The 17,919-nt window shown below is 47.8% G+C and overlaps 1 protein-coding gene across 10 annotated transcripts in view; it reads right to left on the bottom strand.

Annotated features, from left to right (window-relative positions):
* The window catches only part of LOC142585402 (SEC14-like protein 2), a 46,522-nt gene that overhangs the window by 18,736 nt on the left and 9,867 nt on the right, over window positions 1-17,919 (bottom strand). For 3 of the 10 annotated variants that reach the window (XM_075696150.1, XM_075696141.1, XM_075696140.1), the window contains exon 2: window positions 5,762-5,805. In XM_075696150.1, coding sequence (XP_075552265.1) covers window positions 5,762-5,773 — 12 coding nt within the window. In that variant the 5' untranslated portion in view covers window positions 5,774-5,805. Of the gene's footprint in view, window positions 1-5,761; window positions 5,806-12,122; window positions 12,193-13,769; window positions 14,125-17,919 lie in introns of those variants that run through there. The other 7 variants (XM_075696149.1, XM_075696142.1, XM_075696146.1 and 4 more) reach the window with 4 other exon arrangements.

Raw genomic sequence — 17,919 nt, 5'->3', positions numbered from 1 at the left:
AACTGGCACTTAGGAGCCTTGACTGTCAAGCCTGCTTCGCGCAGGCGGGTTAGCACTGCCCGCAAGTGTGCCATATGCTCAGACCAGGATGCGGAGAATATCGCTACGTCGTCTAGATACGGTAAAGCGAATTCTTGCTGTCCCCGCAACACTTTATCCATGAGACTTGAAAAACAGTATGGCGCGTTCTTCAAACCAAAACTCAACACTTTAGGACGGAATGTTCCCAGTGGTGAAATGAACGCCGCATACCTACTAGCCTCTTCTGTAAGTGGAACCTGCCAATAACCCCTGACAAGATCTAGGGTGGAAATAAACTGAGCGCTACTAACTTTCTCAAGGCGCTCCTCGATGTTAGGGATCGGATAAATTTGATCCTTAGTGATGGAATTAAGCCTGCGGTAGTCGACGCAAGGACGAGGTTCCTTGCCCGGTACCTCAACTAAAATCAAAGGGGAGGTATAATCACTCTCACCTGCCTCAATAACACCGAGCTGTAGCATTTTCTTTACCTCAGCCTCCATAATATCGCTCTGGCGGGGTGACACCCGATACGCCTTGGATCGTACTGGCTCTGTGGAGGTAAGTTCTATATCATGAGTAAGTACAGAAGTCCTACCAGGCCTCTCAGAGAACAGACCTTGAAACTCTTGTAATAGCTGGTGTAGTTCGGTTTTCTGCTCGGGCGACAGCGGTGCTTTACTGATAAGGTCACTAATGACTTGACCGGTGTCTTCCCTGTTCGTCACTGAGCCTAGTCCCGGAAGCTCGACCGGAAGCTCTTCAGGAACGTTTACCATCATGCGCACCACTGCTTCCCTTTGTCTATAAGGTTTGAGCAGATTACAGTGGTAAACTTGCTGTGCTTTCCGCTTTCCTGGCAGACTTACCACGTAGTTAACGTCCGACAGTTTCTGAACAATTCGTGCTGGGCCCTCCCACTGCACGTCTAGTTTGTTGTTTAGCGATGTGCGCAATATCATGACCTCATCGCCAACCTCAAAACGACGGGCCCTGGCTGTCCGATCATAATAAACCTTGGCCCTCTGCTGGGCCTTTGTCATTGCTTCACCTGACAACTCCTGTGCCCTTCTTAAGCGTTCGAGGAGCTTAAGCACGTACTCCACCACGACTGGGTCGTCGCCCCTACCTTCCCATGATTCTCGAAGCATGCGAAGCGGAGATCGAAGCGAGCGACCGTACACCAGTTCAGCTGGCGAAAACCCCGTAGCCGCATGCGGCGCGGTCCTTAAAGCAAACATCACCCCAGGCAGACACAGCTCCCAGTCAGTTCGATGTTCAAAACACAACGCTCTCAACACGCGCTTCATGACGGAGTGGAGCTTCTCAACGGAATTCGACTGTGGGTGGTACACTGAGCTGTGTAACAGCTTTACCCCACACCTTTCGAGAAAAGTTGTCGTCAAAGCGCTAGTAAACACTGTGCCCTGATCTGATTGAATTTCTGCAGGAAAACCAACTCGCGCAAATATGGACAGTAGTGCATTAACTATCTCAACTGAGCTGAGTTCTTTAAGCGGCACTGCTTCAGGGAACTTTGTCGCTGGGCAGATCACAGTCAAAATGTGTCTGTACCCCGTGGCTGTTACCGGCAGAGGTCCCACAGTATCAATAACGAGCCGTCTAAAAGGCTCCGTAATGATAGGTACCAATTTCAACGGCGCCCTCGATTTGTCCCCTGGTTTGCCCACCCGCTGACAAGTGTCACATGTCCTCACGAAATGGTCTGCGTCCCGAAAACACCCTGGCCAATAGTACTCTTGCAAGAGACGGTCCTTAGTTTTCTTAACTCCAAGGTGTCCGGACCACGAACCCCCGTGTGACAAGCGCAACAGATCCTGACGATAGCATTGAGGCACGATCAGCTGATCGAACTCCACTCCTCTGCGGTCTAGATACTTCCGGTACAGGACTCCACCTCTTTCCACAAAACGCGCAGTTTTCCTGGCGATACCTTCTTTGACATTGCAGCGCACGTTTTCCAGGCTGCCATCCTTTTTTTGCTCGGCTATCAAAGCCGTCCGGCTGACTTTTAGCAACCTATCAAGTCCGTCTGACGTAGGCGCGATGAGCAAATCAGTAGATAGCTCTTCTAACTTTCCCGCGTCGGGCGTTTCCTCTCCAGTATCTGGCGCCTTTAACGTTACAGACTCAAGTTTATTCAGTTCGGGCGTGCTCGGAATATCAGCTTGCTGCGCCTCTGACCCTTTTTCGTTGTTTGATAACGTCGGCCCCGCAACTACCGCCTTTGCAGCGAGCTCCCGAACCTTCGATCTGGTTAAGGCCTGAACACTAGCTTCACCAAACAAAAGCCCCTTCTCGCGCAGGAGGTGATCGGACCTGTTTGAAAATAGGTACGGGTACTGGGGGGGCAGCATAGATGACACTGCCGCCTCCGTCTCAAGCGCTCCGAAAGGTCCTTCAATAAGCACTTTTGCTACCGGCAGACACACGCTATGAGCTTCCACGGCTTGCTTGATCCATGCGCACTCGCCCGTGAACATATGGGGTTCTACGTAAGACGGGTGAACTACATCCATCGTAGCTGCGGAATCGCGAAGCACTCGGCACTCTTTCCCGTTCACGAGGAGGTCTCGCATGTAAGGCTCGAGAAGCTTCATGTTCTCGTCAGTGCTGCCTATTGAAAAAAACACAACTTTTGGTGTCGTTTCTGGACACTGCGCCGAAAAGTGACCCGGCTTCTGGCACGTATAACAAACGCCCGCTCGCCTCATCTCGAACCGCTTTCTGCGTTTGGCTGCCGCCGTCTCTTTACGTTCGGTCGCACTGCTTCCACTCGCATCCGCACTACGCGTGTTCCCCTTTGCTCTCATGGGTGTGAACTTCGGCCTCTCAAACTTCGAGCCAAATTCACCCTTTTGACCGTCCTTAGCTCCGCGAGCCCGACGCGTCACAAACTCCTCGGCTAGCTCAGCGGCTTTAGCCACCGTACAAACGTCTGGCCTATCCAAGACCCAGTATCGCACGTTCTCCGGTAACCGACTATAAAACTGTTCTAGCCCGAAACACTGCAGAACTTTATCGTGGTCACCAAACGCTTTCTCTTCTTTGAGCCACTCCTGCATGTTCGACATAAGCCTATACGCAAACTCTGTATATGACTCACTTCTGCCTTTCTCATTTTCCCGAAACTTCCGACGGAACGCCTCCGCAGACAGCCGGTACTTTTTTAGCAGACTCGATTTTACTTTGTCGAAATCCTCTGCCTCCTCTCTATCCAAGCGAGCGACTACGTCGGCCGCCTCGCCGGGTAACAAAGTGAGCAAGCGCTGTGGCCACGTTTCCCGAGAGAACCCCTGCTTCTCGCACGTTCGCTCAAAGTTAACCAGGAACAAACCAATGTCCTCTCCAAGCTTAAACGGCCGCATCAGGTCAGTCATTTTGAACAATACGCGTTCTCCTGCACCGTGTGCCTGACTTCCATTACGAGCGCGTTCCATTTCTACCTCAAGACGCTTCATTTCCAAAGCGTGTTGACGGTCACGCTCTTCTTTTTCTTTCTGCTCTTTAAGTTCGCGCTCCTGTTTCTCTTTTTGCTCTTTAAGTTCGCGCTCCTGTTTCTCTTTTTGCTCTTTAAGTTCGCGCTCCTGTCTTTTTGACCTCTCCTCAATAGTCTCAAGGCATTCCGACAGCTCGTCATCCTCAGCCTCTAACTCAAGAATAGCCTTTAGCAGTTCTGGTTTTCTGAGTTTGTCTGAGACATCCAGACCCAACTCTCTTGCAAGCTCCAACAATTTCGGTTTGCGCAACGACTTCAAATCCATGGCTGCTCTGAATGCTGCTTTCTCTACTGCCTATTATTGTCTTGCCGCAAACTAACCCGGCAGCAACGACAACCACAATTACCAGCTCTGTTTCTAACACTAACAAAAGCCTGGCAAAGCTCAGAAGAAGAAAGTCCCGCACTCACCAAACCTCGCAGGCAGGAATTCCGCGCAGTCGTTCCGCTGCAGGCAACCAGTCGTCACACAGGGCTCGTTGCACTGCTCCCGGATCGTCGTTGAGCTGCTCAGCATACAGTCAACTGCATCTCTTCGCTGCTGACCTCCGTTGTCGCGATCTCACCGCTGGCAGACAGTTGTTTGAAGTCGGAGGCGATCTCACCGCTGCCAACCAGATGTTTGAAGTCGGAGGCGATCTCACCGCTGCCAACCAGATGTTTGGATCGGACTGCTGGTACGATCTGTTGGGAACTCGGCGCTGACGCCCGTGGTTGTACCTGGGTCGCAAGCCCCAAGGGTAGCGTTGGCCTGGCGGCCTGGGGTACAACTGGAAGCATCCGAAGGTCCTGGCAAAGCATGAGTCGACTGGTAACAACAAAGCAACTTGTTTATTTTAACATTGCAAAGAGTTGGCGGTCAGGTTGACCGAAGTAGAGAGACGGGAGAGCACTTCACTCAACAGAAGAAATCGGAGCCCTCCTTTTGGCGTCCGGGGGCAGCTGTTTTTATACTCTCGCAGTTGAGGGCAAGAAGGAACCCCTCAAAAGACGAGCACGATCTCGTAGCACCCTGTCGTAGCGCTACCGTAGCACCATGTCGAGCACGATCTCGTAGCACCCTGTTGTAGCGCTGCCGTAGCACCATGTCGAGCACGATCTCGTAGCACCCTATTGTAGCGCTGCCGGTCGGGCACAATGACTGTAATGAGAGGATGATCCCTGCTTTCGCATCGCCTGGTTCTGGCACAATGACTGGAATGCGAGGATGATCCCTATGCGGTCGCATCGCCGCAGTCGCGCCTGGAAACACCTGGCGATGAGTGTTGCGGCGACGACGATCGGGCCAAAATGTCTGCCGCCCCGCCGCAGTCGCGCCGGCAAAACCACGTGTCGCAGGCGAAACGCAACAAAAGCGATAACAAGGTTTAGAGCTGCGCTAGACCTCCACGAACGGAGTTCTAACACTAACGCGGAGGTTACAGCATGCGCAGCAGCACGTGAGACAGCTGCTTCTGCGCTGCAGGAACAGCACCCTGGCAGATACCAGGCGCCACACAACGTTGGCGCGCTGAGGAGCATCGCCAATGGGGTTGCACGCGTGGAACCTCTATGGCGCCTGAGATGAGAGCGAAGGCAAAGCGTATGGGCGCTTTTAGCTCGGAAATTTACTGCGTGTTCCGCTCAAACCGCTGTGCAAACCACGATGGGATCACGACCTGCCGCTAGAATGCGAGCACTACAACGTACCAGCGCAGCCGTGGTGTAATAAACAGGTAGCTACTCAGGAAGGTTTGTGTGCACTACACTGTAAAATAGTCTACACGCTTAAACGTGAACAAGGATGTCAGTGCGCCTATAATGCGCACCCTTACACCCAAAAGGGTGTAAAATTGTGAGTTAAAACTTTCACGGTGTAAATTATGTTACAGTGCGTATGCGCTCGTGCCTGCAGCGGAAAGCAGCATATGCAATAACGCTGCCCTGGCTCCGATGCAGAGGCGATTGAGCGGAACTCTATACTTTCTCGGTCCACTTGTTCTTTTGGCTCGCGTCTTGACACATCGTTACATAAGTGATAACTAACTACCCTAGCAATAAGACGGCCGTGCCAGATATCTCTAACGTGCTTGAATTTGCAACGATGTTGCTTGTGGAACAGAGACGAGGGGCTACCACTCCCTTCCAAAAAAAGATTTTTATCCGTCCAGTAGACACGTGACTGCTGTTCCGTCAGCGGCTGCGCGCACGAGTGTGCACGAGGGCGGTGTGCATACTCACGTGACGGTACATGCGCTCGGCCTTGGCCACGTCGAAGTCCCGCGCTGTGCACACGGTATAGGGGGCGCCACATGCGAGGTGCAGACGGATCGAATTAGTACACTGCCCGTGGCAACTCACGCTGTTTACTGCATTGTTTAGGTTAGAATACACTCGGTTTAGCTGCGCTCGCACGTATAACGGAAACGGAACGGCAAGCACAACCTCTGCCTTTTTACCTATTGCAGGCTACGTGCGCCAACGTGAAAGCGTATACACCAGATTCTGGAGCAGATCGTTGCGGAGACTGATGCGTTTTTGATACTGTGGCGAATGGTTGGATTGTTTTCTTTTTTTTTTAATTACTATTGAAAAAGAAAAGGTTAGTCACCATATAACCGTGATGGCTACTGTTCTTCAAATAATAATAATAATTACTAGACAAATTCTGCGGTTTTACGTGCCAATACCACAAATTGATTATGAGGAACGCCGCAGTGTTTCCGGATTAATTTTGACCACCTAGGAGTCAACGTGCGAACACGACCGTCTTTTCGTTTCTTTTTGTTTTCGCGCAACGCCAATGTCACTACGCTACCGCGGCGGGTTCATAATAATAATAATAATAATAATAATAATAATAATAATAATAATAATAATAATAATAATAATAATAATAATAATAATAATAATAATAATAATAATAATGATGATGATGATGATGATGATGATGATGATGATGATGATGATGATGATGATGACGACGACGACGACGACGACGACATGAAAAAGAAGAAATATACTCTATGATTAAAAGACGCGTAATTGTGCGTAAGTGCAAGCTGGTTCTGGCTGTCGTTGCGCAATATTTATGTTGACTCTTGCAGTTTGTCTTCCACCCCTTTTCTCTCTTCCCCACACCCTCCCTTCCTGTAAAAGACCACAACAGGACAAGGGCTTCCCAAATCTTCGATTATCCCGGTAATGGTGTAAACTCAACCTGCCTTGCATAATCTGAGTCCATAATCTCATCTCTTGATTTATTGCTCCACCATCCTCTCTCTATATTGCGCTCCTTTCCTCCCGGCACCCATTACGTTGCTGGCTGCTTTTAGAGATTATTTTCGTTTCCTTTCTTTTTGTAGTCTTCTTTTTCCTTTTTTCCCTTTTTTTTCAGAGAAGCTGTTAAGGGTCCACCATGATCGGTGTCCGTGTGCCTACACAAAACTACCGTCATCATCAGCAATGGCTCCAGCGTCGTCTTCTTCCACGGCTGGCTCGTTGGTGCCCCTTGGCGCTACCGCGCGAACGCGCTCGTTCCAGTGCTCCTGTGTTCGACAACGTCAGTAATTAATTGATTAATTAATTAATTAATTCGTTAATTAGTAATGCTCGTGTCCGTGTGTAGACACAAAGCTCCCCATACGTGGGCCGACCCCGAAGATAGTGTTATGCCGGGCCGACCCGCGGCGGAGATGCAGTTCGCCATTAAGGAGCGCACATACACAGCTTCGCTGATCATCCGTCTTCATAGATTGGAAGGGCACTGAGTTTTTTCATGTTGTGTTATCGTTTACTTGTTGGGTCACATGGGCCCGTTTCACCGTCTTTGCTAAACATTATGCACGGAACAAAATTTATAGTGGGACGCTCATTTTGGTATTTGTATCGCGAAGGAGAGAAAGAGGTTACGGTAGAGTTCGGCCTGAATCAAAGTTGTGACCTGCTACTCAGCAGTGGGTAAGGCAGTAAAAAGAGAGAGAAGGGGACAAAGGTGTTGGTTACGAGGGTGAAGGTGACGGTGGGTGAACAGCAAAGACTCTTCAAAGTCTCAAATCTAGACGGCTCTCGCGCAAGAATTTGATTACAGCTTTTACAGCATCACGCCGACAAGAATCCGGCCATAGTCCCAATGGAACGTCTTCAGCACAAAGTTCGAGCGGCAAACTCCAGCGAATGTTGTACCAATGATTGTACTTGCACAGCTATAGCATATCGCGGGCAAATGCACAAGACGTGTACTATTCTCTCGGATACCTCGCACTCCTCGCTGTCCGGACTGTACGCGCGTATTTGTGTCGTAAATTGTATTGTGCCTAAGGACAACCTTCCAAATTAAAAAAAAAAGCTGAATAATAAAAAAGAAGGTGCAGCATTTTGCTGTTCCGCTTCTTCACTCGTCAAGGCAACAATTATTTTTTTTTTTTAGAGAACAACACTCTCTCAACCTTGCCGGCTATACCACTAATATAGGGTTCACGTGCGACCAAAACACCCGCTGCAAAGCCAGGTTCCGAAGACGGAATTTATTCCGACTGCCTGGAGAGATGCCCGATGTAGCTGCCAGCCATGGCTTCGGATGCGGACTTCTTGTATTCTGTCCTTTCCTGTTGGCATAGCACAGACTCCGATAGCGCCTTCTTTCCGTACCGTGTGAGTGCAACCTGGCTTCCACAATAGATAGTAAGTGTTGGACTGAAGCGGTGCGACCGTGACGGGGAATCCTCGCAGAGCCAACTCTCGAGACAAGTGCTCGACGAATGCGCTGCAACAACAAGATTGGGCAATGTACGCGCTATCGGTTGGTATTTGCAAACTCTCCGTGGTAACCCAGGGGCTATCACGTTGCGGTGCTCAGCTCGAGGTCGCGGGTTCGATCCTGCAGCCGGCTGCTCGCAGATATTGATGCGGATGAAATGAAAAAAAGAAGAAAACAAAAGCGCCCATGTGCTTAAATTTAGGCTCACGTTAACGAACCCCAGATGGTCAATAACATTCCGGAGTGTCCCCCCTACGGCTGGCCTCATCATCATGTCGTGGTTACGATACGTAAATTTCCCCACAATGTAATTTCAATTCATGTTTTCACGCTGTACACCAATGCATCTTGCAAATTTTGAAGGTGAGAAATTCAGCGCGAAACCCAGGATAACCGACAAACAAGAGAGGAAGAAGATGTCTCGTGTCTTCTTTGTGGGTGGTCCTGGGTCTTGCGCTGAATGTTTCACCTTCAAAATACATTGTACCAACTAGCATCAACCGAAGTATTATTGCATCTTGCAAGGCGGCACAATCGTCGTTGCTATCTCGCAAGCTGGAAGCTGTGGTTGCACTATTGTACTTTTTAAAATCTCCTTATGCTTACTTATGCACCTTTGTTTGTTTTTTACTTGTATTCTCCTATTTTCCCCCTTTTTTTAGCAACCACTTTTATCGTGTCATTCTTCTCCCCGTTTTTTTCTATTCCGTTACTCCATACCGTAACGGTATGGAGTAACGGCCGCGAGATAGTTGAGGGGTCCGATAGAAAGTGGAACATTTATGATGTCCCGGCCTTCGTCTTTCCTTTAGTCTTTCTTTTTTTTTTTTTACTTACATGCAGAAGGTTATCCCCAAATCCCGAAATTGTTACTCAAGCAACAACAAAACAAGGAAAAGAAAGAAGAAAAGGTAAAAAAAAAAGCACGATGCACACAAATAAGCACGAGTGCGCGCGAAGATTGTCTCCTCTATATGTGTATACGGGCGCCAGCACCGATAGAGCAGTCCGGCAAGTGTAGGACGATAACTTGTTACACAAGAGCGGAGGAACTCGTCCACACAAACCTCTTCATAGATACATAAGGACAACACCACGGCGAGATCAGCTCGTCAAAAAAAAAAAAAAGAGAGAGAGAAGCACAATGAAGGGACGACAGGCCAGGAACGTCACTTAAAGGCAGTCGATAAGATTAGTCTCCACTAAATAAATAGCGAAGGGTACTTACCGCGCGCGTCTCTGCTTATCAGGACTTGACCACGGTCCAAGCACTATGGTCATTGTAAGAGGACGTCTATCAAGGACGTTCTAACGGTTACGCAGGCGAACACGCCGTTGGTCATGTTGAGAACATTCTATGGTAACATGCTCCACTGCAACGTCGGAGTTATCACAGTAACTGCAACGTGGGAACCTACGTATTTTCGATGCGACACAAGAAGTGAAGCCCGCAGGTTACGTCTAAGCGTAGACGACGGAGGAGCCTGTCGAATGTGCGGTCAATCTTTCGGTCCGGTGAAAAAACGCAGGAGTCAATCAACTTCGCACGCGAGTGAAAACTATCCACGTTCGTCGAACCATGTTTGTTTGTCTTCGCTTTCTTCCGCGTGACATACATCAACAACAACAACAACTCGCAGGTCTATAAGGGCCTAATTCTCATGACGTGAAACGTCTTTCAGTTCGGTCAGCCTAGGGCGTCGCTTGCTAAAACCGCATGTAACGAGAACGCGTTATAGCGTTATCGCGTATACCTTTACTCAAAAGCGTTACGTTTCCGGCGACTTGGTTATACACGGTTCTCACGAACTTTCCTTTTCTTTTTCTGATTGTGGAAGCGTATATATATATGTCGCTGTCACAATAAAAACCACTTGAAGTTTGCGCATGTTGTGTGTCCCTCCTTCGTTCGACGTCCTGTCTTTGTGCGCGCAAAAGTTTAATAAGAACGATATACCTTTGTAACCGTGTAAACGACGCGCCTTGCATCGTTGTGTAGAGAAAAGAAGTCACGCATTGGGTCGCGTGCACGGATGACGTCGTTGTCGCGACAAGCATGACGCAGTCTGAGCTAAATTTAGCCTCTCGCTCGGCGTTCAGTGCGACACAGCTCGGCAGTATACGTTTGTCGATCGATCCGAGCAGGAGTGGTCGCGGTTGAGAGAACTGACTCGGACCATCGTAGATATAGTTCCTCAAACTCAAACCTGCGCTCGTCTGGACTTATAGGACTTACAAGTGTGCAATTTGTTGCAGAAATTCGTTGGTTGTTCGGCTATGCCGTCCTCGCGTTCGGCACGCGAGCTGCAGAAACGGTGTGAAGAGACTCGGGTGGCGAGACGGAGCGATGGCCAATTACAGCGCCCACCACCTTTCACCACGGCTGATACCGCTGTATACGAATAGGGAGCGATCACGATTGCACGTTGAGACCGCGTACGACCTCCAGCATCATAAGTTGAACGTGTAAGCTGTGTAATGCGTCTATAAATGTCACTTGTGTGTATGGTTGCGTCATATCTGTACCCTTGTGCTCATACACTCTCAACAGCACGCACAGGATGTTTCACGTACACCACAGCGGCTGCGTCTCCGACACAACCTACTCGATATTTCTTCTCTTAATGGAGGTGTTAGCGTGTTTATGTTTGGTGCCGTGCGTTTCTAATTCGTTTCTATTCGCCTGCTCGAGAGAGAGAGATAGAGGCTCTTTAGCGAAAACTGGGGAGCTTCTCCTGACGACACTTCAAGCACGCAGCTCCAGACGCATAAAACACACGAAACAGACGACAACACGCAACGTACAGAATTAAAATGTCTAGCCGAGACCAGTGTCTAGCAGAAAAGTTTAAAAGCGCATTTTGCGTCATAGGGCGGGACGTGGAAGCTGCTATGGGGTAATGCGTTCATAGCACTAAGGTATTTATTAAAGTTATTATTAAAGAACTATTTTCGTTTTTGTTCCTTTAGGTACGGAGTTTTACTTGACCTTAATTGCCTTCCCATTCCCCCCCCCCTCCTCCCACCCTTCTTCACTGAGTACGAAATAACGCAACTTTATTTCACACCTTGGGGTGCTGTGGGGTACCCGTTACGCGCTTTGTTCGGGATTGCCGAGTCTTCCGTAGTGAGCACGTTTCGTTGCTAAGTGTTTTAAGGCACGATGGAGTGGCAGTGGCCATGGCAGTAGAGTTTGCGTTTACAAAAGGGGGCGCCTCTTGTTGCAAGGTGCAACCATTTTATTTCTGCGAAATTGCCGCACCATCTGCCACTGGTGAAAAGCTTCCCGGCGAGCCGACTTGCTATATAGTGTTGAAAGGAAGCGTATAGTGCGTGTCGGTGTGACACGGACGAAGCAAATTCTAGCAGCAAGTTTCCAAGTTAACACAGCCTGGGAACGTCAGCATCGTCGTCGTCGTCGATATCATCCTCATCAATACCACAAACACCGTTTTTGCCACTTCTGTGGTTGCCACAAGACCGTATAACGCTACTTCACTTCTTTTGATCAACAAACACAGTCTGCGTTCTACCCTAAGTCGGCTGGACGACTGCGAGGAAGCTAAAATATTGGGAAGCAAAAGTACTATGCTCTGTGTGCTCGTGCCTCCTCACTTCTTCCTTTTCTTCCCACTTCCCTTTCTCCCAGTTTCTTGTTCTCTCTCTTTCTTATTACCAATGCCATTCCTTTTCTGCTTACATATTCTGCGAGTGCACATTTATTGACGTGCACGGCGCTTCTCGCTGGCAATGTCAATACGGTATGCACAGCTGCGTAACTATATAATTTATAAGATGATAACGTTATCCCATACAGAGATGGGCGACTCGTTTTCCTCTCACCGCGTAGCCAGCGCAGCAGGAATGCATCCGTGTGCGAAGGCCGCTTCACGTCGGCCACGTCATGTCGGAACTGCACAAGTAAACGGAGAACATTCACCAGGCGTGAAAGTAACAGTAATTTCGTAATAGTTCTGCGGAAACCGGCAACGTGCAGGGAAGTAATTATTAAAGGGAAAATGAGACGTCCACCCAATCGTAGCAATTGCTAGAAAGGAAGCCCGTACGGGCTCCTCGAAAGGAATAGCTTCGCAGTTGAAGAAAAATTCGTCCTGGTCTGGGACTCGAGCCCAGAACCACCACCTTTTCGGGCCAGCCGCTCTACCATCTGAGCTAACCAGGCGGCTAGCAGATGGTAGGGTGAAGTCGAACTCATCAACGACTCTGAAGTAAAGGCAAGAGTTTGACGTAATAGTTCTGCGGAAACCCGCAGGGTGGAGGGAAGTAATAATTGAAGTCTCATTTTCCCTTTATTAACAGCAATTCCGCTGGAGTCCTTGAAGCCCTTGGGTTCAAGGAAAGCAAAGGGAAAGTAAACATGTCCGCAACAATGTGTGTGTGTGTGTGTGTGTGTGTGTGTGTGTGTGTGTGTGTGTGTGTGTGTGTGTGTGTGTGTGTCTGTTATGCGTCCGACTGTACAGTACAACGAAGGGAGAGTTCGATTTATATCTAATAAAATGTATGGAAAGATACGGCGTTCGAGGCACACCACACACAAAAACAGAGCGCTAGATGCTCGGCATGAACTGCTCAGGACATCAGGAGCAAGGGCGATCAGAGGATACAACACTGTGTTTTATGTTTTATTTGTATGGTTGATAGGCGAAAGCAACGACTCCAGTGCTACCTTAAACATTTATCAGAGACAGGTTGTACGGAGTGTAAGAATGAGGAGCGTGGTACAGAGTACCGTATATCTGGGGGCCGCATTCTCGGTCCGACCACACTCGAGGGTGCTTTCACTTTTGCGTGACGTGGTGTCTGGCGCGACGCCTCATTAGAGCGACGACGATTCTGCGCACTGGCTTAGCCAGTCAGAGTCCACTCAATGTAGTATACCAGAAAGTTATGGACCGAGAATGCCACTGCAGGAATACGATACCAAAGCCGAGAATCTGAGGAACAAACGGATAGTTCACCGGGGCGGGACGGCTGGCACTTGTCGAAAAGAGCGACTCCATAAAGAAATCTAGCGCAGTTGATCGACGAATACGATGAAGTACAAGTGTTGGAAATACAGAGGATTTATTTGCAGAAAAATTAATCACAGTTAGGGCAGGGAGGTCTGGCTGAGTTAGTGCGCTCTAGCCTGCTACATCGAACTGAAGAATGGGGAGCAAAGGTATTGGGCATAGATGATGATGAGGAGAAGGGGGAGAGCGAATGCGCGTGTATTGGACAACTGCCCTATGCTCAAGCCTCTCGGGAGGTCCCGCGGCATGAAGGAACTCCAACCAAGATTTCTTTGTCTGCATTGTAGTTGTAGCACGGGGCCGTCGCCCTAGTACAGCACTCTCAGTGAAGTTCCGTTGCACGTCGGTCAGTGAGATAGAACGAGCAGCGCAGGCTGCCCGTGTATGCCCCACCAGCACCATCACAAATGGAGGCTTTGCCAGGATCTGAAAACGCGAGCGTAACGCTTTCACCCACCTGGTCCAGCGCGGCTTGTTGACGAGCGCTCAAGTTGCCCAAGTATCCACTCATGGCTGCGCAGCTGTTTTTACGCGTGCGGCCGCAGCGACGTTTTGCAACTGTGCGCGCGGTCGGACCGCCGAACGCGACAACGGGATTCGACTCCCTGCAGAGCTTACGCGACACAACGCGAGCCGACGCAATTACGTATAGCTCACGCTGCTAACAGTCTCCACTGTAACTGGATTCGCGACCGAACCGCGAGAGTCGGGACACCGGTCGCGCGTAGGTGGCGGATCGGTCTGGAACTGCCCTGTCCTTGCTCGCCTTTTCCGTCGAAGCACGGCCGTTGCTCCGAGTTTGTCAACTTATAAGCTCATTACAAACAACGTATTGTGAACAAGGCGTGCGACGGGGGTCTCCTTTTGCCTCTGGTGATTGCGAGGAGATAACGATAGAGTTCACAATGAGCCACGTGCTTGTCTGTATAAGCAGAGCTCCGCATTCTCTCGAGATAACGACGCGGAGAACGTCTGACCTTGGCGATAACATTCGAACGTCGCGCAAAGGGATAAAAAACCAATAACAACAAATCGGCGTTCGACAGGGAACACCTTGGAGCAGAGATCAAATTAGGTACGCTCACTAACTTTCATTTCAACGCATTTATTAATTAGTGGGTGGGAGTCATTTTGTTTGATAAGGTAACGTATGAAAACATAAGAACCGTCGGATGATAAAGTGAAGGAACAAGAAATCATCAATGTATAGCGTATTGTTTAGTGCAGACAAAACAAAGCGAATGTATTTAAAAGTGCAAGCTCGTGTCTGGAGGATAACTAGGAAAGCAAGATTATAAGGCACGCCGTGACCCGGCGAGGGAGCGTTCATTTCTTTTTTTTTTTTTTTTTGAATTTAGGCAAGTGGGTTGGCTAACCTTTACCGGACTGTCTTACGCGTCCGTGCATGACGCTGTTTTCTGGAACAATGAGGCGTTTGTCGATTACAACGTTGATAAACCACACGATTGCCGCAAAAACATCGAAATTAAAGGTATCGCGGAAAGGCCCAACCAGGACGTAACTGCTGCTGTTTGCAAACTTGGACAGCTTTCAGGAGTGCTAGCTTTGCACCAGATGACATTGAGGCTTGTCACCGTGTTCGTGCTAGAAATAAGCCGGGCCGCACTACTGTGCAGTTCACGCGACGACAGAAGCGGGATGCCCTGCTTGAGAAGGCAAGAAAACTGCGTCTTGAGAACAGCGACTTTGGCAATGAATTAGCGTCGCCTGTCTACGTGAACGAACACTTATGTCCAACACCAAAACGTCTCCTCGGAATGGCTTCGTCTAAAAAGCGCGAAAATGGGTGGAAATACGTATGGTGCCGTAACGGGGAGATCATTGCGAAAACGTCGGACGGATCGGAGACACTTGCCATAAGGCAGGAGTACGATCTGGAAAAAATCCAATGAACAGCTCTGCGTGCTTATCGAGTACGCTTCAAAATGGAGCGATACGAAGACAACGGATTACGGCGCCACTTTAGTAACAAAAAGCAAAGTTATAACACAAACTGCTGAAGCCAGTCAGGCAGTACTAAAGCAAACACGAAGGCGCAGATCGAGACGTAGACCTCGCAATATTTTTACATTTACTACATTCTCTAAGGGATATGAAATCGGCACTTGGCAGCGACTGTTATCGTGGATGCATTCAAACACGAGGACAGTTTCACAAGCTGTGACGTTGTTGATACCGGGTACAATCAATGAAATGAGAGGGTCAGTACACTGCGAAGTCAGGTATTTGATGTTCTCGATCGTTTTGGTGACGAGAATGCAGATAAACTTTTTCATGAATCGGCCGACATGGCGTGGTCGCTCATGCGCGTTAATAGTGGCCGGGACATTCTGGTCAATATATATGTGTATTCATTGAGCAAATGCTAGACCAAAAGTGTTGTTTTTCTCGTCTGTGATGGCTTCGTCGACGAATGAAACTGCAAAGCTGACGCAGCTAAGTGACTTAACGGTGACTTAATTTCAGCAATGATGTAACTGCGTCCATTTCAACTTGAGATCCGGTCGCAATAAGTACGACGACGTTGAATGTTTCTTTAGCGAGGTTAAAATTATCGTTGATATTGCGGTGTTTACGAGCACGTGGTTTACTTGCGAAGAGGGTGTACTTGAAATGCACGGATAAGTCTTACTTTGTAAACCGCCATCAGGAGCGTGGTGGAAGCGGGTCCATTTTGGCATCAAATGAAGTGCATTGCGAATTACTATCTGAATATGGTTGTTCTACTCCTCACTATGAAACACTTGTTCTCAAATCACGGAAATGTTTATTCTGTGTCTGCTATCGCCCACCTCGCGGTGACGTTTCCTCCTTCTTTAGCTTTTTAGATTCACTCTGAATATGGTTGTTCTACTCCTCACTATGAAACACTTGTTCTCAAATCACGGAAATGTTTATTCTGTGTCTGCTATCGCCCACCTCGCGGTGACGTTTCCTCCTTCTTTAGCTTTTTAGATTCACTCCTGGAATTTGTTAACTATTATAAATATCGAATAATTTTAGGCGGGGATTTTAATATTAATTTACTTGCAGATAACAATAATAAAGCTTCCTTTGAGTCTCTCTTAATTATACACAATTGCCAAAATGTAATAACTTCACCAACGAGGCTGACAACAACAGAAACTTTTGATCTCTTCATTACATATGTTGATTTGCGCCGTGTGCAATCTGGTGTTTTAAACTACTGCCTCAGCGACCATCTTCCAATATTTATTTCTGTAAATGAATCTTCTAAAATTATTGACCACTCTACGCCAGTGGCACGCATTTCTTACAGAACAATTAACTCTCTCACATTAACCACTTATCGTGAATCTATCGCACAGGTAAGCTGGGATGATGCTTTGAATGAACGTAATCCGGAAATCGCTGGTGACAATTTCTTAGAGAAGTTTACATCTATCTACGATTCATGCTTTCCACAAAAAACATTTACCTGACCAAAGAAAGCTCGTAAGCCATGGATAACAACTGAAATTTTGCATCTAATTAGAAAACGAGAGCAGCTATACAAAACATTCATTCAAACCAGATGTCCTCATACGTTTAGTGCTTTCAAACAACATAGAAATCATGTCACTAAAGGACTTTGTGCTGCTCGAAACAGGTACCATCATAGCCGCTTAATTTCTTCGAGCCAACGCTCTGGGGAGATGTGGCGCAAACTAAACAAGATATTTGGCAAAAGTACTGAACCTATTACAAAGATACTGAAGGACAACGTGGAACTGTCTGGAACAGAACAAGCAAAACGCATTTAATTATTCCTTTCTTTCTAATCTCCCATCATCATCTAGAGGTGACAGCCTGTCTTATATGCAGCTGCGCGGCGAGCATACAATGTTTCTGCGGCCAGTATCTGAATCGGAAGTCATTACAACGTACACGAGTTAAAAAAAACAGCACAGCCACAGATATGATGGATCTGCAGATAAAACCGGTAAAATTCACTTTTGACCTGATCGCACATTGCTTAACGCATATAATTAACAATTGTCTTTCATGTGCGGTACTTCCTGGTAAAATGCAATGCGCATAAATTACAGCAATCTACAAGAAAGGTGATAGGAATGATCTTACAAACTACCGTGCAATCTCTATTCTACCAGTCTTTTCAAAAGGTATCGAAAAAGCAATTTTAACGCGTTTAATTTCATTTACCAATCGCTACAACTTGCTAACTGACTCGCAATACGGCTTCAGGAAAGACAAATATACCGAGCTGATATTTCTCATGCAAAAAGAAATAATACTTGAAATGTTTGAAAGTCAGAGCTTGGTCCTTGCTAACTTTCTGGATTTCACAAAAGCATTCGATCACGTCAATCACCAAATACTTGTGAAAAAATTGGAGCACTATGGCATTCGAGGGAAAGCTCTGTCACTCATTTCACCGGACCTACAGAATCAGTCGCAGTTTGACGTGATTAATGGTCATTCTTCTTTAGTCAAACAAGTTAATTTAGGTGTTCCAACAGGGAAGCATTTTGGGTCCTTTTCTCTTTGTTCTTTACATTAACGATATTGTTAACATTGCTCATAGCGCCAAGTATATATTATACGCTGACGATACTAGCCTATTT

Source organism: Dermacentor variabilis, chromosome 6 (assembly GCF_050947875.1).
Source record: "Dermacentor variabilis isolate Ectoservices chromosome 6, ASM5094787v1, whole genome shotgun sequence".
In the NCBI taxonomy this organism is placed as follows: domain Eukaryota; kingdom Metazoa; phylum Arthropoda; class Arachnida; order Ixodida; family Ixodidae; genus Dermacentor; species Dermacentor variabilis.
Note: the sequence above shows the minus strand (reverse complement) of the source record. Positions and strands in the feature narration are given on the sequence as shown.